General features: G+C 55.3%; 1 protein-coding gene across 5 annotated transcripts in view; it reads left to right on the plus strand.

Annotated features, from left to right (window-relative positions):
* The window catches only part of DUSP8 (dual specificity phosphatase 8), a 43,367-nt gene extending 24,770 nt beyond the window's left edge, over positions 1–18,597 (plus strand). For 4 of the 5 annotated variants that reach the window (XM_054201045.1, XM_054201043.1, XM_054201044.1 and 1 more), the window contains exons 4-7: positions 14,191–14,357; positions 16,608–16,767; positions 16,959–17,082; positions 17,461–18,597. In XM_054201045.1, coding sequence (XP_054057020.1) covers positions 14,191–14,357; positions 16,608–16,767; positions 16,959–17,082; positions 17,461–18,568 — 1,559 coding nt within the window. In that variant the 3' untranslated portion in view covers positions 18,569–18,597. Of the gene's footprint in view, positions 1–6,102; positions 6,557–14,190; positions 14,358–16,607; positions 16,768–16,958; positions 17,083–17,460 lie in introns of those variants that run through there. The other variant, XM_054201046.1, reaches the window with a different exon arrangement.
* The last annotated feature ends 3,364 nt before the right edge of the window (positions 18,598–21,961 follow it).

Below are 21,961 nucleotides of genomic sequence, written 5' to 3' on the forward strand. Positions count from 1 at the left end.
GCCCTACGCAGCCCCAAAACCTTCTGAGCCCCTCCATGCTCCCCAGCTCTCCTCAGCCCCAGCAGATGTTTCTCCAGGGTTGACGCATGTCCATATGCCTCAGCGTCCCCATCTTGTCCAAATGCCATGCTTGGCCATTCTTGCTCACCTCCACCCCATCGTCCTTCAGACCCTTGAAGCAGCTGGTGGAGGCTGATGGGCGAGGACAGGGAGGCTGGGGGTGGCAGGAGCAGCAGTGGGGACCCCTCAAGGGTTAACAGCCCAGAAGCAGCGATTCCAGTGGGGCTGGGAAGGAGGAATCTGAGTCAATTATTCCCAGTCTTGGAAATCATCGGCTTGTCTTCTTTTTTCCCTTTTTTTTTTTTTTTTTAATTGTGTAAGTATAAATAGTGCTGCTTGCTGCCCTCCATCCGTGGGAGCAGAAAGCCTGTTGATTTATATGGTTTTCCTGACATCACATGAAGTGGTGGAAAACTGAATGGAGCCAACATTTTTCCTGCATTACGTAATGCCCCCTCCCTCCCTCCCGGCCCAGCTCTGCTATTCCTGCAGGAGCCTGACTGTTCTTTAACCTTTGTTTACTTCAGCACAAACCCTCGCGCTTTTTTTGCCTTTCCCCCCACACACACTTTTTTTCCCCCCTTTATTTTTTCCTTTTGGTTTGTTTTTTTTTTTCTGTTCCCCCCCCCCCTCCTTCTTCCCCTCTGCAAACTCCCACTTGGTTTTTATTAACAGCCATTATCTGTTTATGAAGCAGCAGCGGCGGTCTGGCTCCATCGCTCCCTGATGGCTCCTGCGTGCCAGCTCTTGTATTGGAGCCTGGCCAGAGCCGTAGGATGGTGCTGAGCTGCTGGGTGCTGAGCTTCACCAGCTCCTCTCCATTTGTCCAGCTGCAGCGGAGGGTGGGGAGATCTTCCTTTGCTCGTGTTCAGCCAAAGGCTTGGGATGCTCGTCCAGATGATGCTCAGGCACCCATCTCGTCCCTACCCCTGGTCCTTGAGCCGAGCACTGGGCTCCTTTCTCCTGTGCCCAAAGCCAAAGATGAAACCAGGGTGAAAGTGTGGCCAGCAGCAGTGGTCCCAGCAGCCCTGACCGCTGGGGTTGGGATCCCCCCTTGCATGGCAGAGGCTCTTTTCATGGTGGTTTCATGCGCTGGGGGAGCTTTATTGTTGCGATATCACGCTCCGACCTGAAACAGGCCCCTCGCTTGCTTTCTGAACTCAAGTCATGAGCTTTTCATCTGGCTCGGGAGTGCGTGTGAGATCATCTTCAGCTCCCCCCCCCTCCTTTTGTACCAATTCTTCAAGGAATGTTTAAATTTTCCAGTCCTGTTCTTTCTAAATTTGGAGCGTCTGTTTACTCCCAGGATTCGGAAAGAATGTAACAATATCATCAGTGAGAAATCCCTCCCAGCCTTCCCCTCGCCATCCTCCTCCTCGGCGAGCGGGCTGGCCTCCGCAGCCTCGGACCGTGACCCAGGTCCTCTCCAGCCTGGTGGTGCCGCAACCAGCCAGTGCAGCCGGGGAGAGCTGTAATTGCCTCTCAGCAGTGATCCAGAGAGGGCTTAGATTTGGGGGATTTTGGAGGAATCTACCAAAGGCAAGTGACTTCAGAGCAGACAAAATGAAGTACTGAAAAGCAGGGAGGGGATTTCCGTTGCAGGAGCTGACTTGAGCTGCCCAGGTGGGAGTGGGTTCAGCACTGGCTGGAATTATTTTAGAAAGAAGCACTCAGGGACAGATTATTTTAATTAAAAAAAAAGAAAAAGCACTTTTTTTTTTTAGGCATAGGGACAGTCTTAAAAGGAGGTTAAACACCAGGGCAGCTGAATGACTTTGCGCATCCTTGGCTGAAAATACTGTGATGCTTTTGCATGTCCTGTCAGTCTGAAGCCATGTTCCAGCATCACATCTCTCTTGCTGCCTGCTCCTCTTGAAACATGTCAGGCTGGGTCTGTTTCAGAGGAAAAAAGAAAATAAATGAAAAAAGCTGACCTAGGCAGGTGCAAAAGCAGTGCATAGGCAGGGCAGAGCAGAGGGGGCTTGCTTTTAGGAGCTGGAGCTTGCTCCAGGAGCTGGAGCCGGTGTGTGCATCCAAAAGGCAGCAAAAATACAAATGAATCTGCAAAACTTGTCATGGCTGACGCTGAAGCTAAAAGCTTAGCAGGATCCAGAACAAGATTGAGGAGTCTTTACAAAGCCAATGTAAGAAAAAAATAGTCTAAAACTGAAGAAAATACCCTGAACACCCACACTTTGGTCATCAGTCAGAAGCTGTCTGATGGGAGTGGGGAAGCAGGACCCCACTGCAGCTGGTTATTTGATGATCGCCTTCCTCGTTGGCCACTCTGGATGGGATTATGATTTCATCTGACGACTTTGGTATGTGAGAGTGTCTCCTGGGGATGCAGCACATGCAGGATGCACTAGCTGGTGGACTTTGTCCCTGACTCCAGCAGAGCCTCTGCTCGATACAGGGGCCTGAAGATGCATGTGTAGGTCAAGCATTAGGGCCATTTCAGGTACCCTCAGACTGCAAGGTCTAAGAGCACTTGTGGACTTACTGGCGTGAATCCATCAGAGGTACCCACAAGTTTTTCTTCTAAAGTCTAATTATTGCCTCTGAACCTCCCACAAGCACCTCTACCCACCCATGCATGTCTCCATCCCACAGCGTACTGTGATGAACCGAAAGAAGCAAATCCTCTGCTGGCAGGAGTATGGGTGCATAAGGAATATAAGGAGCATGCAGGGATGGGATGAGACAGGGAAGCGCGCTCACATGGGACTCTCAATCTCTTGCTTCTCCCAGATTTGGGAGCTTTGAAGAATCAGCTTTGCAAATAATGTGAATGGGGATCCTGGTTGTTCCTCATCTACAAACTGCCTGTGTGTTGCTCGGGAATGGAAGAAGGGTAAGAAGTGCCATGGCGGGGGTTACACACAGCCTTTCTCAGGCCGTTGGTGGTGGGCCGCAGGGGGATTATCTGCAGTGCTTTCCTTTTGACTGTCCAGAGGGATGGAGGTAGGGCACTCTTGCCAGCCTAGTGGGAAAGGCTTTTTTTAAAAAATCATAGCATTGGCTTTAGCCACTTGAAGTTGGGCTTCAAATGGTAACACAAAGGTTTGAGTTTTTTACAGTCCTGGAGATTTAGGTAACTCTCCAAACCTCCCTCCTCCTTGCCCACTTCCCCCGCTGGGTACGTGGCACCAAAGAAGTTGCTTTCTTTCCTGCATCAAAACCATCTGGGATCACTTTGGCCAGGGCAGGACCGTGGTTTTTTGCCCCATCCAGTGCCATCCAGTGGGCGCTGGCATCCAATCCTGGCCATCCAGCCCAGCTTTGGCCCTAGGGACTGCTCCCAGTATCCGCAGCGAAGGCACAGCAGTGGGGTAAGGTACCCTCTTCCCATCCTCTGCCACGACCAGGAGACGCCTGGGAGAGTTTCGGCCCCAGAGGGACCAGCGGCTGCATCCCTGGGAGGGGTTAAGCTAGGTCACGTATGTGCGAGCTGATTGTATTCCAGACCTATGCTCTAAACCTCCCTGTTTAGCAACGCTGTCGTCAGACAACTTGTTTTCCCGATTCTATAATTACCCCGAGGAGTTTCCCCTCCCCCTCCGGCCGCATTTTTAACCATCGAACCCAGAAAAGGCGAGCGAAAAGGCCAAAGACAGAGAGGGACGGAGGAGAAGGGCCTTACAGAAGAGCAGCCCTCAGGTTGCCAAGACTTACAAAACTGCCATGTAACTTCATTTCTCATTTCTGGAAAGCTGACAGGAGGAAGGCAGCTTCCCCAGTAAGAGATTCCGATGGGTAGAAGCCATTGCCCAGTTATGGTTTCCTTCCTTTTGAGAAACCTGCATCCCCTTGTCTGCCTCCCCCTTTCCCCGGGCCCGTGCCGCACGCTTGCGGAAGGTCAGCGCTGGCAATTATTATAAGGTCCCAACGCTGGGCGGAGAGAGGAACCGCTGGGCACTGCCCAGCTGGGCTTGTGCCAGGCTATAGGTACCTTTGTGATGTATATTCTGAATGGGGGCTTTCTGCTCCCTGCTCTTGCAGGTGCGTTGCATGAGTCTCTCCAACCCGTTGCAGCAGGTTTTTTGATGGTGAGCACTGTGGCAATGAGAGTGAAGCAGGGCCAGCGAGGTTGGGCATCGCTCCCCAGGAGATGCACCTCTGTCTCCTGAATAGGGGCTGGAGGCAGGATGGGTGACAGCCTGGCCAAGAGGAGCACCTGGGGAAAGAGGCCGAGGGACGGTGGGCAATACACGGGATGTGTCTCTGTGCTATGGATGTTGCCTTTTCATTTCTCTACTTGCTAGTGCTCACCTGCTCCAGCGCCAGCTCCCAACACTTATCCTGGTCCTGGCAAAGGGGTGAAGAAGATGGGGAGGATGCTGCCTGGCGGATGGTGGCTGCTGGTAGCATCTCCATGTGGCTGGACCTCACACCGATGGAGGAAGGGGGGTTGCTCACTTGTCTTTTGCTGAGGGTCAGAGGGACACAGGACACCAGTGAGTCTCCTGCATCAGGGGCTGCTTGGTGGTGTCATGCCCAGCTCTGTAGCTGCAGCCCTGAGCCGAAAACTAGGTCCAAATGCATCCTGAACAGCAACAGAGGGAGATGGAGGCATCTCCCTTGCTGGGAGGCATTGGAACTGGCCACCAGCATCATGCACCCTCCCTCGTAAGGACAGAGGTGGCAAATGTGGGGGACCATGGACCCCCCTGGGGAGCTGCTGTGGGAGTCACTTCCCAAGCGCAGCTCTTGGAGGAAGGCTGCTCCTCTCTCTTCCAGCCTAGTTGGAGCACGCTTTGAATTTTATCCAACCTCTGACCCACATCTGATAATAATCAAACCATATTTGTTACAACAACAAGGCTCGTTAGGAGGCTGGCTCCGCTCAGGGAGGGGGGGAGGGGAGAGCACTTAGTTAATGCCAGTGACCTCATCTCATGTGATGTCATTCAAAGGAAAAACACTGAAGTCACTCACATATGGCTCAGCCTGGGGTTTTTCAGCCTGTAAAGCTTCAGATTTTCAAAGGCACAATGCAGGCCCCCCCCGCCTGGCTCCTCCGCTTGCTATAATCCTGAATGATTTTCTGGAGGCCTGGGCTCAGACCAATAAACTCGTAAGGAGCTGTGTGGAGATGTATTAAGGAGTCCCGCGGGTGGGAAGGGGGGTGGGGGGGAGAAGTAATTCTCTCCCCCAGAACAAATACAAGGAATAAAATGCATCATCCCCCAACCTGCTTCAGAAGCCACTACTGATGGATAGACCCCAGCAGGACTGGGAAAGCCCATTCCTATATATCCCCTCTTGCTGGACTTTTGCACATGAGAGGGCTTTGGCAGAGGATGCATCTCCTTCAGACCACTGTCCTTCTCCACTGGGACTGGGCAGATAACTCCATCGATGTGGCCATGCACAGGTGTGAGCAGCCCAGCACCAGCCCCTTTCCCCGCCAGCTGTTGGGGCCCGTTTGCCTCCAGCTGTTTGAAACCGCTCCAGGCTGAGCATCCCTCCTGGGCGATGCTCTCAGTGGAGACATCAAGAGGAAAGATGAGCTGGTGGTTAGGGACCTGTTGTCTGGTCCCCAGCTCTGCCTGCAGCAGAGAACCCTGGAGAAGTTATTTAATCTTTTGTGCCTCAGTTTCCCCCTTGGGAAATGGAGATCATGGCATTGCCCTTCCTGGCACTGGGATTCAGAGTTGGTCCTGCCAGGAGCGGCTGTGGGAAGGGGGCAGGATGGGGCGCAGCCGTGGGGTGCAGAGCGCAGGGATGGAGAGCGGTGCTGCGTCCCCCCTTCTGTGCTTTGATCACACACTGTCCCGTCTGGTGCCAAAATGAGGCGTGGGCAATTAGCTTCCTCCCTCCAGGGCCCTGTCCCCAAATTAACTCCGCAGGGCCAAATCCGGCGTGGCGCAGCCATCCATCTCCCGCTGCTCGCTGCGAGGGGCTTTCGGGCGGGCGAGAAAATTGCGGTTGCGCCTTTAAGCAGGGAGCGAAGCATATGTCAGGCCCGGCGTTTTCCTGCGTGTCTGTGTGCTGAGTAAGGAATGCGGTCGCATGCCTGACCCGTTAGCTATGAGCGCGCTATGAGCGCGCTATGAGCGCAGCGGTGGATGGATCAGCAGGGCTGTTGCTCATGGGCTGAGCTCATTCAGGCTGGAGCAGGAGCCGCGCACGCAGGGAGCGAGAGGCGAGGAGGAGAAGGGTGGCCAGGAAAAGGGGGCTACGCCGGGCCCCCGTACCCTGCTCGATTTTTTTAATGCTTTTTATTTTTTCAGCCTGAAGGCTGGAGTCGGGGGAGGCTGGCGGTGCCCTGCCGCGGGGGGAGCTTTTTTGGGTTTTTTAGTGTTTTGTTTGCCCGCCAGCTGTTGTTTTGCTAAGGCAAGAGGTGCCCCCACGAGCCACAGCCCAGCTGCCTGGATGCCCGTGGATGTAATGATTGCTCCCTCCGAGGACCAGTTCTGGACAGACATGCGCGAGGGGCAGATGAAGCTGAAAATAAGGGTGCGGAGGATGAAGGAGAGCAGGGACATGAGAGGTTTGTCAGCCGGCCGGCTCCTTTCCTTCCGATGGGGACGGAGGGGGAAGAGGGGGCTGCTCAGACCCCTGCTTTGCCCAGGGGACGGAGATCGCGTTTGCCGAGCGGCCGACGGGGAGCGGAGCGCGATGGCCGGCGATACAAAGAGCGCAGGCAGCTGGCGAGCGGGGAGATGGAGGCGAGCGGAGAGCGTGCGGAGGGGGAGCGATCACCGGTTCCCGGCCACGGGCAATGTGCGGAAGCGCTTGCGGAGGCAGCTAGCCTGGTCCTGCAGGCAGCAGCAGGAAAGGAGCTGCACGGAGGGGGCAGCTCCTTCAGGCAGGTGAGAGGCTGCCTGCAGTGGGCAGGGGCATCGGTAGAGGTCCCGGCGTTGGGCAGCTTTCCCACCTGCTGTGGGGTCTGGCGAGGCTGCCTGGCCGCGGGGGTCCGCTCCAGGGTACCCTGAACCCTTCTGCATCCAGGCAAGCTTGGTGAGCGTGCGGACGGAGCAGAGGAGAAGGAGGGATGGAGGAAGGCTGCGGGAGCCAGGGCAGGCGCTGACGCTGGCATCACTGGTCCCTCAGGTGCCGGTTTGGAGGGGTCACCAAGGCTGCGGGCATCTGTGCCTTGGGCAAAGGGCAGTGTGAGGCGGGGAGGTGTGCAAGGAGCAATGAGCTAAAAGAATGCTGCGGTGCTGCCTGCACCCGGGCAGCTGCCCGATGGAGCCATTTCGCTTCACTAGCATGGTTGCTGCCTGCCCATCTTCAGGGGTATTTCTTTCAGAAAGGGGGTTTGCAGTGTTGCCACCCGCCAGGCTAGGGTGAAGGGCAAGCAGAGGAAGGGGATATTAACTGGAGCAGCTTAAAAATATGCCGAGCCTGGAATGACCTAGATTACTGAAGGGTTGAATCAAGAAACTTCCCCTCCATCACCACTTAAAATGGGAGCCTGCTAAAAGTGCTTGACAGGTTTTTGTGGCATGAAGTACATAACCCAGTGGTGGTGTCATTAGTAATAAGTCACTCCTGGAAATGACACATTTTGCTTTACTTAGAACGAGTAAGGCTGGTCCAAAGCAGGCACAGTCACCGGAGGAAAATCAAACCCAGCAGCTCGGGGAGCGTGTCTGTGGTTGTGTGGGTGGAGGGCTTCCTTTCTGACGCTTTTCCATTTTTTAAGGATGTTTTCCGCCTGTTTGGGAGAATGGGAGGGGGGGTCTGGGACCAGCCTGCGAGGCCGGGGGGCTGGCGGGGGTTGGGAGGCAGCAGGGCGATGTAGCAGCAGATGGGCAGAGGCTGTTTTGGGTGACCATTGGGGAAAAGGGGAATTCTCATGAATCCATAATAGGGCTGATTCATCAGCTTTCTCATCCTCGCTGCTTGGGAAAAAAAAAAAAAGAGGAGCCAGCAGTGGGGTGATGAAATTTGGTGCCAAGTGAAGGTAGGGTGAAACCCGGGCTGGGGGAGAGTGTAGGTGCTGGGCAGGGGGATGCAGGATGGGGACAGGGGACTAGGCGAGCACTGGACATCTCTCTCTGATGCAGTGAGATGAGTGGAAGTAAAAGAGCATCAACCAGGAGAGGGCGAGTTGGCCAGGCTGCGGAGCACCAGGATTTCACCCAGGAGGGTGGGAAGGGCGTGCAAGCAAGCAGGCTGCCCGCATTGGGCATCGCTGGCAGAGCTGGGGAAAAGCAAAGGGGGCTGCAGCGCCGAGAGGGGAACAGTGAGGGTGGAGGCAGGGGGAAAACTCAGAAATGTCCCAGGCAGCAGGAAGTGCTAACAAAGCCCTGGAGCTTCCCAGAGCGCAGTGAGTAAGGGTGGCAGTAAGCAGTGTTTCATCACGCTGCCCGGCTTAGCTGCCGGCACCAACAGGCTCCCACCCAGCACGAGAGCCAGGGAGACGGTGTTTTGCAAAGAGGGATTTTCCCAGCGGCTTTGGGGGTTGACGTGCGGCGTGCCTGGCCCCTCCACTTTCCTTCCATGAATTCAGCCTGCCATGGAGATGCTCGGCCAAATGCTCAGGCTCACTACCCTGCCAATGCTGGGCATGATGCAGGCAAGGGCTGGGGTTTTGCAGGTCCCCCCCAGCCATCATCATCTCCTGCCATGCCTCAATTCAGCAAAGTGGTTTAACACCTGGGGACAGATATGTGAGGACACTGGGAGCAGCATGTCCCCAGGGGACTGGGGTGATGGGGAGGGGGCATCCAGGCATCATCCTGGCCACTGAGCCAGCACAGCAGTGGGGGAACCATGCCGGCGTGGCGGCGGCTCCAGCAGCAGCCGAGGCGCGTGCTCGCTTGCATGCCCCGCTGCCCCTCGCCACGTGCCGCCCTGGCAGCGGCTCTCAGCCAGCGCAGGCATTTTAATGAGAGTTGAGCAGAGCCAGGGAGCTCTGCCGCCGGGAGCTTTAGAGGGGCAAAGGGTCTCCAGCACGAGCACAGGTGCAAAACCCACCAGTGGGGCCACAGGCTGCCGCAAAAGCCCCAGCACCTGCACGGGAAACTGGTCTCTGAGCAGCTCCAGCTGCTGCTCTTTAACATTCATTATAGGAGCAATGAGGGTGGGCTATAAACCACCTCTTTAATACCCCCATAGGTCTCCTGCCAGCTCCTGGTGTGAGAGCTGGGGGTGAGGAGGTGGGGTGTGGTGGCTGCTGGCCCAGGGAGGGTTTGCAGCTCTGGCTGTGCCTGTTCCCCTCCTCCTTGCTACCACAGACTGATGGCACAGTGGGGTGACATGTCACCTCTTGTTTCCTGCTGGGGACCTTTGGGTTGGATGTGCTCCACCATGCATATGGGACACTAGCGAACAGGACATGTCCCTGCTGCTCAGTGTGTCTCTGGGGGAGCGTTTAGGAGACTCATGGGGCCGGGGATGTTCAAGAGGCATGTGGCTCTCCTTAAGAGTGGTTTTTGGGGTGAGGCAGGTGCCCTGGGCAGCCCTTTTGCAGTCATCAGGGTGCAGCATCGAGGCCAGAGCTGTTGGGTTGTTTCAAGGGACTCTGAAGGAGATGAGTCTGTGGGGCCAGAGATGAATGGGCAGTCTGCAGCCATCAGAGCAAGACGTCAGAGTGTTTTCAAGCCCCATTGTTTCCCTGTCTCTACTTTACGCCTCCAGCCTAGAAGGACAGCCTTGGTGCAGAGAGGGACGTGGGGAGCAGCCGGGACCTGGAACAGCCCTGCTTAATGTGCCCCACACCTCCCTTTTACCCCCAGCAGCATTTCCCCTAAAGTCCCAGGCAGCTAAATGGATTGTAAATCCCCGAAGCTGGGGATTACCACCATGAGGAAAATGATGCCACACCACATCCCAGTCCCTAGCCTGGACTTTGTCACCTTCTGTGTCACCCTCCCTATACCACCACTGCTGCCCTACCTTGGCAGAAAGGGGAGCAGAGCAACTTGCAGGTGATGGGTGATGCCTGAGATGTTGTCAGCATCCCAACCACAAGCTAGATGTCCCCAGAGATCACCTGAAGGTGACAGCCAAGGCAGTGGAGGGATCCCCAGATGTGGCAGGGTCCCAGCTCGGCAGTCCAACACCTCTCTTCTTCCACCTCCTGATCTCCTTTCATGCCCATAGGCCCCACAACAGCATTGGGACTTTTTTGTTCATTTTGGTTATAGCCATCTCATGATCTTATGTAGCCACTGGTGCAAAGAGAGACTGACAAAGGGGCTCCTCACTGTGCAGTTTGCTGCTCAAGGGGAAAAGTCACAGGGCTCCCCAACAGTTGCAGCATACTGGTACCACAGGGGTTTATTCAAAGATGCTACTGGCATCTTCCCCTGGGGCTGATGGATAGGCTTGGGAAGGATTCCCGGGCTGGCTGCCTTCCCTCTGCAGCATCTGTTCTCCTGACAAATCCAGTTTCACTAGGAGGTTGTCATAGATGTTCAGCTGGAAAATGTGCAGAGGGGAGGGCCTGGCAAAGATGGGGGTGGGAGAGAAGTTGTGGGGTTTTTCCCCCTCCTCTGTTTGCTGCCAGAGCCATGCAGAGCAGGGCTGGGGGCTGGCCAGCAGGGTCTCTGCACAGCAGAGCTGGAGGTGGAAGGGAGATTCAACATTCTGTGAGTGAAGCCCAGCATTGGGGAAGAAATAAGGTTTCAGTTGTTGCGCTCTTCTGGTACTAGGTTGCTACAACACCCCATGTCTCCATTTCCCTGTTTCCTCTGGAGGGGTTGACAGCATTCCCCTCCCTCCCAAAAGCTGCATTTCTCTTAAGGCCCACTTTGAGCAGGACATCCCAAAGGGTTTTTGTGTCTCTGGAGACATTGCTGAATGAACCCCCCCAAAGCCCTCCCGGAGACCTGCCTGGTGCTTGTTCTTGCCTCCTTCTTCCTCTGTTTTCAGCAGGAGCAGTGAAGGCACCCCCATTTCTGGCCTGGTTACCTGTGCCCAAACATCCCCCCCTCTCCTCCTGGGCCCCACCTCTGCCTCACGTAATTGCAGGAGGCAGGAAGACACTGGGTTTTCCAGGGAATGGTTTTGAGAGCCCTCAGTAGTGCCGGAACCACGAGCAGTGCACAGAGCTGTGCCACACGGGGACCAGCTCCTCCCCAGCAAGCCCTCGCCAGGCTCGAGGGGAGCATCAAGAAGAAACCAGTGATCCCCAAGCACCTGCTCCACGTCATATACAAATCCTTCCTGAGCTTAATTCCCTACATGCCAAGGGAAATGGTGCTCCCGGCACCAGCACTGTGAATAAAAGAGGAAAGACTATAAAAGACCCAGTGCTGCCCTGGCTCCTCACCCCCATGGGGCTCTGCTGCTCTCTCCTAGCAAAAGCTGGGATCCATGGCCTGGGGTATACAGGGGGGAAAGCCCAAGTATCAGTTGGAGCCCAGCCAGGGACATTCACTGCCTTTGGGATTGTTTTGAAGAGCTGCTTTGCTTTCTAAAAATGAAAGGCATGCTAGAGCAGCCGGCATGGGGTGGGGTGGGGTGAGCGTCACTTCAAGGTTGGGATGGTGTCAGGTACCCGGCACCATCTCTAGGGTTTCCCCCAAGCCTGGGCTGCCCTCAGCAGCTGCAAGCATGGGGGAAATGAGGACAGGCAGGATGGGAGCGTGTCCAGGCTCCCAGACACAGGGTTGAGGCTTTGCTTGGGACAAGCAGGGAGTGCTATGGGCATCATTTTGGGTGCCGGCATCCTGCAGTTGCTGTCAGAGTGCTGGGGTAGGCACCACAGCCAATGGTGCTGCTGCCGCTCTGCAAACATGCCCACCTGCTTCGCAGCCCCCTCTGCCCCTGCCTGGACTTCCCCGGGTAGGGCTGGCAGAGGATCTGCTGCTGTGCAAGTGTCGGTGGAGGCGGGCAAGGGAGAGAGAGTGGCATGCCCTGACCTGCTTTAGCTATGAGATCACCCCACGCTCCTGGCTTTTGAAGAGCGATATTGAACCGTACATGGCCCCGGGTGGCTCTTGACGGGTACAAGTGAGCGTGAGAGGCTGGGGACCTGGGACAAGGGCAGGCGCCGATCCCTGGGGCTGCACTTGCATGCACCCTCCTCCCCAAAAATGTGCTGGGTTCCTTCGGAAAAATTCCCATGTTGTTTTGCATGAGTCCAGGGGTCAAATCTGTGCCCCACTGGACCCCGTGTGCTGCAGGCTTCCCTGGGGGTGGCTGAAGGAAACCCTTCCCGCAGGGTTTCTGCTTGAGCATCCTCCAGGCATCAGCAGCGTGTGCTCAAGTGCGGGGTGAAGCAGGGAGGTCGCACGTGTCCGCACAGGGCTCTGGACAGTGATTTACACTCCTTGGCAATGGGGACTCAGCGCAGGGATGAGCAGTAACCAGAGCCGTGCTGCACCTGCACTGGGCCTCCTGCTTTTGCTCTGATTTAATGTCCCAGTTGAGAGGTGATGTCATTTCAGAGGGAGCCAGAGAAAAGGAAGTGCTAGAGAAGATAAGGTGTTTTAACTCTACCCCTCCCGGCTTGGCTGGGTTTGGAAGCTGGGAGCTCTGTTAACTGCCATCCAGGAAAACATAAGAGAGGGGAGGAAAATGGTTTGTTGGAGAACACCTTCCTCTTGGGGCAGTGGGAGCTAATACCAGGAGCTGCTGAGATGGAGGGTGATGGAGGACCTTGGATGTTCCCAGGTGGTGTGAGCACGATTTTGTGTGCTGCTCTAGCTTCTCTGTCACCTTCACCTCCCAAACACATGGGGTAGGTTGTCTGCAGTACCAGTCATACCCCTCCAGAGCCTGGGTGCCACACCACCAGCCAGGGAGGTGCTCCAGCAGGATCAGCAGAAATGCTGGAAAGGTGCTGGAGAAGGTAAATTGATAATGTGCCAAGGCTACACTGCTTTCAAAGGGGAGAGAGACTGAATGGAAAGGTCATTACCAAAGGCTCATTAAAAGGTCTTGTTTAGCTGTGGAGATGGGCCAGGGGTTCCCATGGTGCTGAGTCCAGAGACTTAGACTTTCAGAAGGATCTCGTGGGGGCATCCTGGTCCTTCTGACAGTCAAAGGCAGTCAAGCCCCAAAGTCATCTGTGCCCTTTGGGTGATGTCAAGCTGCATCTACTCATTTGCGTGATGGGGAAAACCTCAAGGGAGACTGGTTGGGCTGATACAATCCAAGGTCCTCTCCATTGTACCAAGCTGTCACCCAGATGTCCTTAGCTGGAGGGGAGTGAGGTTAGGCCACCACTAGCCAGACCTAGCTCTACCTCAGAGAACGGGATTGGTGAGCAAGAGCAAATCAGAATCACCAGGGGCCTTACACAACTATGCAGGACGTGCGACAGCCCTGGGGGTTTTCCAGCTCTCCGAGCTGCCCACTGTGCAGGCAGGGCAATGCTTGCTGCCCTGCTCAAGTCACTGCTCTTCCTACTTGAGCAGGGGACTGGTGTTCAGGAAGGCTCAATCACATTTAGACTGTGCTTTTGACCATGCCAGACAGCGTGGCAATACCTCTGGCTGTCAGATGCCACCTACTGCGGCCCCAGCTGGGGGTTTTCTTTCAATATGGGGCTTCAAGATGCTCAAGTTGGGTATGACTGCCCCAGAAGCTTGGTGCAGAAAATTGAGTACTGTGTGCTGTCACATTCAGTAAGGTCAGAGCATGAAAAATGGCAATGGCCTGCAACCTACCGATGTGCTGGTCCGGTCTGATGTGGCCGAAATCATGGGCTCAGTCGGGCTGGGCATGAGGGGGCAACTCTCAGAAACTGCAATGTGTAAGTGTAGCTGTTGCAGCAAGGTTTGCACTGACCTCCCCAACCCAAGGGAGCTTTACACCTTGGTGGCCTTGGTTGTCCTCACCCTGTGCTGGCAGGTTTTGCTATCAAGAACTCACCCTGGTTGTCCTCAGAGTAGTAGGCAGCCAAGAAAAGGACTTTTTCTTCCTGTCGTTTGTCTGAATGAAGTTGCGAAGAGCAGGAGTGTGGGGTGCCTCACACGTGTTAATATCCAGCTGTGTCAGGAAAAATCAGAGCTGGGTCTCTATTGCTTTCTCCACATGTGTGGCACAGTCACCACAATGTGTCTGCACTGGTTAGCAATGGCTAGTGGCTTTTTGCTCTTCAAGGCTCTGTTCTCAGTGTTGCAGGGTTATCACCGCTTTGTCCCCAGCCTGGGCCTCAGGGTGCCAGGTACTGATGGTCTCAGCCTCGCTGCTACAAGCTCAATGTCCCCATTTTCTCTGCAGGAGGCTTTGCCACCTTCTCGTCCTGCTTCCCAGGGCTCTGCGAGGGGAAGCCAGCTGCCATCCTGCCGATGAGCATCTCCCAGCCATGCTTGCCTGTGGCCAACGTTGGCCCCACACGCATCCTGCCGCATCTCTACCTGGGCTCCCAGAAAGACGTCCTAAACAAGGTATGACCCTGTTGAGGGGACATGTCCGCCCTGTCCCATCTGGGACCCCAGCCATGCAGAGGAGGGAGGGCATTAAGGACTCTTCTCCTGTTCCAGTGGAAGGACCATGCGTGGTCAGTCTGACCCTACCAGGAGGCTGAAGGCAGGCAGTGCATAGGCAGAGCCCAGCAGAACTGGGGAGGGTGGTTGCAGGATGAGTCGTCTTATACTGATGAGCTTTGGGGTGGTCAAACTCTTCCCAAGAGCCCGTAGAAAACTCAGGGGCAGGAGGAGCATGGCCGGGAAAACACCTGGGCTTGGAGGGGGAGTTATCATAGCTGGAGGGAGATGTGGAAGAGGAGCCGGCTTTGCACCCACCCAGCTAGCCAGCCAGGCAGCCAGATAACACCAGTTTTAGCAACCCTGTGATCCCCTTGGGAGTCAGAGAGAGTGGGAGCTAGATGGGTTATTCAGCCGCAGCAGCACGGGAACAGGCAGCTCTGGACAGGGGCAGGGGCTTGTTCAGGAGGCCCAAAAATGAGCAAAGTTTTGCTGTGGGGAGAGAGGAGAAAAGAGGGACAGTGCCCTTTTAAAGGTGCTGGAAGGGCTGTGCTGTGATGTCACGCCAGGGAAGGAATTTTGTTTAAAGGAAAAATAACTGTAAGAAGAAAGAAAAAGGAATTGCAGTTAAAATGCCGCCGGGCGCCTGCCTACCACAGGCAGGAGGGAGCCAGCCAGGCGTCCTCACCCGGGGCAGGCGAGGGGGGAGAGGGACCATGACGCTGGAGGGGAGTTGGAGACAGAAAGGAGGGAGAGAGAAATTATATACAGGGAGTAGAAGGAAATGAAAGAGAAAAATGCCAAGAATGTGAGCCCGGGAGCTGGGCTGGCTCCGCCGAGCCGAGGCTGGGCTCTGCAGAGCCTGCTGGGGTGGGCAGGAACCGACCGCTGGAGAGCCAGGGCCAAAATCCCGGTGCGGTCTCTTGAGGAGCCAATGTCAGGCAGGGAAATTGATGGTTTCCTTCCCTCCTCGCCTCCTCAGAGGGCTTTGTTTGTCTTTCGGAGCTGTGTTTTCTGCCATCCCCACGATGTGGCCAGAAGATGCTCTATTCATAGGCAGCACTGGGTCAAGTGCAGAGGCCGTGTATGGATGATGCTTCTCTTCTCCAGCACATTGCAAAGGAGAGATCCCCCATGGCAGCTCCACGCACTCTGATGTGGGGAAGGACTCTTTTATCTCCATGTTTTCTCCTTCCATTTCATTCTGGGTCTTCCCTGGAATAGTGCAGACCAGGCACTGAGACCCAGCAGCTGGCACAGATGTTTCCCCATTTTTGATAAGCAACCTGCCCCCAGTTGTGCAGGTGATACCTAATCTGATGGGATGGGAAAAGAGACAGGGGTCAGACGAGTGATAAATTTGGTGTCAGCGCTGCATATAGGGGAAGCTGGCCATAGCCCTGAGAGGGAAGGAATGGAAGTTGGTGTGGATGCAGCAGTACACACCCCGCAAGCCAGTTCCCTGATGGATGGCCTGTGGGTCAAACCTCACCCCCTCATTGCAGTTTTTCATCTGACCCTATTTACCTAAGGTCTCCCTTGTGCCATTGCATTTTATTGAGTCAGAAATATGGGCAGTGATGGTGGCCATTGAGTGCCCAAAGCAGAAAAGTCACACACAACAAGTCCAGGTTCACTCCAGTGTCAGAAAGAGGGAAGAGATGGTTCCACTCGCCACCCGCCTATGCCCCAACACAAGAGCATGTGTTCACAACGTAGACCTGTGAACAACTAGCAAATCTGTGAAAACTCCCAATGCATTTCTGAGGAGTGTGGGAGCAAAGATGTGGGTTAACATAGGGTGCTACCAATGACTCGCCTCACTCTGTTGGTGAGGTGCCTCATCTCTCCCTCAGCTGATACATTCAAAGCTTTAGCCAGAGTTTTTGCTGATTTTCTTTCTTGTATTTTCCTATTCCTCTCTTGCTGAGGTTCTTGGGTTTTCCCCTCTGGGACCCCCTTCCAGGTATCTTTGGTCTTGCTTACTTTTACTTGGACCAAAGTAAAAATCTGCTGAGTTTCAAACCTGTGTCATCTAAATTGACACAACCTTCTCAGCTGTGCTAACATCAACTAGGCCAAGGCAGCGGTGGGAGACCTACAGGAGAAAATATTGGGATGGGAAAAGGCAAGTAGTGCATGGCAAGGCAGATTTTCAGCACTTGGTGCTGGCTGAACTCAGCTGATCGTTCAATCACTTCCTTCCACCAGGACTTGATGACACAGAACGGGATAAGCTATGTCCTCAATGCCAGCAACTCCTGTCCCAAGCCAGACTTCATCTGTGATAGTCACTTCATGCGCATTCCTGTCAATGACAACTACTGTGAGAAGCTGCTTCCCTGGCTGGACAAGTCCATTGAATTCATCGGTGAGCTTTCATTACAACGGTTGCAGACCCTCCGGTTCTCAGCCTTCAAAACCTGTCCTCCATGGTCTTACTCCCAGCAACCCTTGTTCTTTCACACAGAGGTTGCGGGTTGGGGAGGGAAGCTGGAGTCATTTTGCACACCATCTCTGACCACAATGATGCTTTTCTCTGTTTCCTCTACCATGCTCCAGACAAGGCCAAGGTGTCCAGCTGCCAGGTGATTGTGCACTGCTTGGCTGGGATCTCCCGGTCAGCCACCATCGCCATTGCCTACATCATGAAGACCATGGGTATGTCATCAGATGATGCTTACAGGTGAGTTTTCCCCAGAGGGCGTGAAGGGATTATGCTGTTATGGCTCACTCCAGGGAAGGAAAGCCCCAGAAGGAGAGGGTGGGAACTCCTTGGAGCTCTCTTTTGCATTGGCTGAGTCCCTATGAAACCAAACCAAAGCTCCATTCATAAAGTGCATGCAACAAAGAAGGGTTGGGAGCGGTAAAATAGTGGCGGGGGGAGGCAGTCCCTGCTCTACCCCTGGGGCATCCTGAGGCCCCATGGTTCCCCAAGACCCCTTTCTTCAGAGGGTCTGGTCAGAAGGTCCTGGACAATGCCTCTTCTCAAAGAGGCTGAGAGAGTAGGGGTGAGCCACTGAAGGACCAAGCACCAATTGGGGCTTTCTGTGCCTCTCGGCAGGTTCGTTAAGGACCGTCGCCCGTCCATCTCGCCCAACTTCAACTTCCTGGGCCAGCTCCTGGAGTACGAGAGGAGCCTGAAGCTTCTCAAGGCCCTGAAGTCAAAAGGTGACCGGGGCGAGGGGGATGCCCAGCAGGACCCGGCAGAGGCAGCCGAGGGCAGCCGGCAGCCCCCACCACCTACCTCAGAGAAGGCCGAGGAGGTGCCAAGAGGCACCAGCTCGGCGTCCCCCCACAGCGAACCCGAGCGGCAAGGCGGGACCCCAAAGGTCCTGTCTCCCACCACCCTGCAGCAGGGGCTCAACGGCTTGCACCTCTCCTCCGAACGCATCCAGGACACCAACCGCCTGAAACGCTCCTTCTCCCTGGACATCAAGTCTGCCTATTCCCCCGGCCTGCGTCAGGACCCCCCCGGACCTCCCGGCCCCGGGGATGCCCCCAAACTCTGCAAGCTAGACAGCCCCTCGGGCCCTGGTGGCCTCAGCCCCTTCTCCCCGGGGGCAGACAGCCCCGACCGGCCGAGCGGGCCCGACCTCCTGCTGGAGGCCAAGGTGAGGCAGCGGCGGAAGCACCGGCACCCGGCGGGCTCGCCGGCCCACGGGCTCAGCCTCAACGTTGGTGGGGCCTGCACCACACGCAAGAGCCCCAGCGCCGAGGATGGGCTGCCGCCGCGGCTCGGCCAGCCGGCCACCGCTCCCGGTGCTGCCACCACCACCACCACCGCCGCCGCCACCTGGAGCGGGGTGCACCTGGAGTCCCCCAGCACCCCCTCCGGCGAGGCTGGCTGGTACTTCGGCACGGACTCCGGCGGCGCTGGCGGTAGCGGCGGGAGCCTGTTTGCCGGCACCGGCCCGTATCCACCGCCCTTTGGCTGCGGTGGGGTGGCGGGAGGCTGCGAGATCAGACTGAGGGACAAGGCGCGGGCCGAGCCGCGGGATGGGCGGCACAGCTGGCACGAGGAGGCCGGCGCCGAGAAGCAGTTCAAGAGGAGGAGCTGCCAGATGGAGTTCGAGGAGACCATGTCCGAGGGCAGGGCCCGGGAAGAGCTGGGCAAAATCGGCAAACAGTCCAGCTTTTCGGGCAGCATGGAGATCATCGAGGTGTCCTGACACCCACCCGGGGTGCCTGGAGAGCGGGGACGGGGACGGGGATGGGGCAGGGGGATATTTAAGCTGGGGGAAGAGGGGAGGGGAGGGGGGCGGTGGGCTTGAGCGGGGGGAGTATTTATACCCGCGCGTGCATTTTCGGGAGCACATGTGCTGAAACCGAAACGAAGGCCGATGAGTCTTTCCAGAGTCGGGAAACATAACGGCGGATGCTTAGTGTCCCTCCTGCACCCGCCCCGGTCCTTCCCCCCCAACCCCACGGGTCCCAGCCCTTGGAGACCCGCGCTCGAAATTTGGGCGTAAAAATGGAGCAGGAAGGGGCAGGGGTCGCAATTTGGGCTGCAGGAACGGGGCACAGCGCCTGTGGGGGGGACCACAGCCACCCCTCCCCTGCAACCTGGTGCACTAAGCATTCTCCCCCATGTTTCTCTGGCTAAGTATCCTAAAAATGCTGCACTGGAGCAGCCCTATACATATATAAATATATATTATATATAATATAAAGAAAAAAAAAACCGAAAACACACACACAAAGGAAAAGGTAAATGGTTTTACTGCGATTTTTATTGAGACGTAAATAATATTTCAATTTTTTTGTTTTGTTTTTAATTTATTGAAGCTGTTCATTCTGGCAATGATTTGCAGACAATGTGGGGCGGTACTTTCAGCTCTATTTTTACTGTGTATGGTATTTAAATCTGAAATACGAGTTTCTAAGCAATATCTGAAGCCTGTGGCTCCTTCTATAGCTCATGTCGACGACAAAGATTTTCCCCCCCTTCCTCCTGGGCACAGCGACAGGGGGACAGGAGACTCTTCTGGGCACTTTTTCTAGAAACAAACAAGTGAATGAGCAAACCATAAAACCTTCTTACAACACAAACTGAGCCAGAAAACTCTCTTCTGGAAGCTGCTGCCGCTTCTTCACCCCCTGATCTCTGTTTGCTTCTCCTCATCCTCATTCCACCCATCAGTCCCATCCCAGCCATCATCTCATCCCAGCCGTTGTCCCCATCCCAGCATCCTGGCCATCACCCCATCCCTTGGGCTGGCCATCCTCGCTGGCAAGGAGGGAGTCACACAAAATGGAGGGAAGGGTGCCAGGTGTCACCTCCAGCTATGCGGAGAAAGGGGAAGGCACTGCAGGCTGCCGCAGCGGAGGCAGGGAGCAGAGGCTGGTGGTAGTTGGTATTTCCTATCGGGGGGTGTCTTGCCCACCCACCCCAGCCCCTCGGCTCCCCTTCACCTCAGCCACCTTGCTTGGGAGGTGCGGGCACTGTTTTCCCTTTGGGGTTGGTGGTTTTTCAGGCTTCCCCCATCCTTCACTTCACATCCGAGAAACTCGTGCAGTGTTTGCAGCTGCTGGGACTCCCCTGGCCCTGTTTCCCTCTGGGCCAGCTCCCCTCCTTCCAGCAGGTGATAAGCCGGCTGGAAATGAAGCTCTGCAAGCACACAGGGGGCACAATCAACTTTTTTTCAGAGGCGTTCGGCTGTTTCTCCCTGTCCCGGTGGGGAGCCAAGCTCTTGCCCTCAAACCCCAATGTCGGACTTGCTGAGAAGCTGCTTTCTGGAGCTGTAGGCACTAAACTGCCTCTGCTGCACAGCACATCTCTCCCTGCGGCTGTCTTTGCTTTCTCCCTTTTCTTGCGCTAGTTTGCAAAGCTAATACCTCAGGGGTCTCTGTTCGTGCGTGTCTGTGTCCTGTGTCATCCTTGGAGTGATGTTTTTTTCTCTTTTCTGGGTCCACACAGTTTCTCTCCCTTTCCCTTCTTCCTCCTTTCGTTGTTCGTTTCTATCTTTAAATCAAAACACACGTGACAAAACCAAATGATCTCAGGTTTAAAACTGAACACAAAGCAGAGGCGTGAGGAGCTGCAAATGTGCGAAGAGGGGCTGCTCGCTTCAGCTGGTTGCTTCCCCAACCACCTCTGTGTCCGCAGTTGAGGCGAGTCTCCCCGGAGGCTCCTCACTCTTCAAGCCAGCTTTAGTTTTCTGGTTTTCCACAGGGCCATTTGGTGAGATGCTGAGGACCTCCACGTGCTCCTCCCTGGTTTCCCGAGGTGTGGTGGGGAGGGATGGGGGTGGCTGGAGAGCCAGGGACCACCTGCCTCTCTCCCCACATCGCTTTTGATGAGGGCAAGAGATGTCATACTCATCCCTCAAAAACCCACTGCCACCCATCATTGCCTCCAGCAACCACCTCAAACCAGCTCAGTGTTGCCAACCTGAACATTTCTCCCTTCTGTCCACGAAAGGACAATGACGCTATATTCTAAGCTCCCTTTTCAGATTCCAATAAGCATTTGGGTCCATCCTGTGAGCTGGGCAGCTATTCAGGAGCTGCACTTGCAGCAGGGTCTCCTATGTGGGCATCGATGTCAAATCCAAGGAGGGAGGGAAAAAGGCTTCGTTCTCCCTCCGGTAAGCCCCCTGAGCCCAGGGTTAGTGTCACCTGCCTCCTGCCCAAGCAGCACTGCTGGTCCCCCTTCCCCTCCTGCTGCTCTCAGTGGTGGCATCTCTTCCCAAGCATGATAGGGGTCATCGCCCACTGATCTCTACTCGGTTTTGCTTAGTTCCTGCCCACAGTCCTCCAGGGTTGGTGCCAGCACAAATCAACTGAGCTCACATCAGGCAAGTTGCTGGCGGAAGCTGGTTAGGTGTAGCTTTGGGCAATGGAGAGCGGGCTAGATGACTTCCAAAGGAATTTAATAAAAAGGACAACAAATCAGCACAACCACTTGGGGAGATGAGACGAGGTGCTAGTGAGCTCTCATGTAACCCATCCCGTTAGCCGACATGGTGTATTATGAGCACAAAAAAAGCAGCTGGAGTAAGGAAGGAGAGAGCGCGTGTTGTAAATGAGATTCTGAATGTCTGCAAAGAGGCAGATATGTGGTTTGCTTTTTGTGACCTCCAGTCTGCCATCCCCGGATGCTCCTCAGCCATGTTTGAGGCTCTAGGCACTATGGACTCCTCTCTCCTCTGAAACCAGAGCAAAAATAAGTAGATTTTAAGATTAGTAGATCGTATCGGCCAAGAGACATTCATGACCCACCTCTGCAGCCTTATTTTGATGTGCTCTGTGTTCATCCTTCCCCTTTACGTTGGGCAAGTGCACTAGAAGGCCTCTCGTGCAATATTTTAAGGCTACATCCAGAAAATATGCCTTGATGGAGCAGCCCTGCCTGAGTGTCTCCTGCCAGTGCTGACTCAAAGCCACCAGGGTCACTGAGTGGCTTGCAATTAACTTAAATGCTTTTTTTTTAAGTCAGATTGTGTCTAATAGGCCGTTTTGTCCATGAATCAGAGAGCTGTGAGTTTTCACAAGGATGGATGTGCCAGCTGGTAGCCCTCCCCATCATCTGTCAGTCAAGTCTTTTTATGGGCTCTCGCAGA

This window comes from Rissa tridactyla, chromosome 4, assembly GCF_028500815.1.
Source record: "Rissa tridactyla isolate bRisTri1 chromosome 4, bRisTri1.patW.cur.20221130, whole genome shotgun sequence".
In the NCBI taxonomy this organism is placed as follows: Eukaryota; Metazoa; Chordata; class Aves; order Charadriiformes; family Laridae; genus Rissa; species Rissa tridactyla.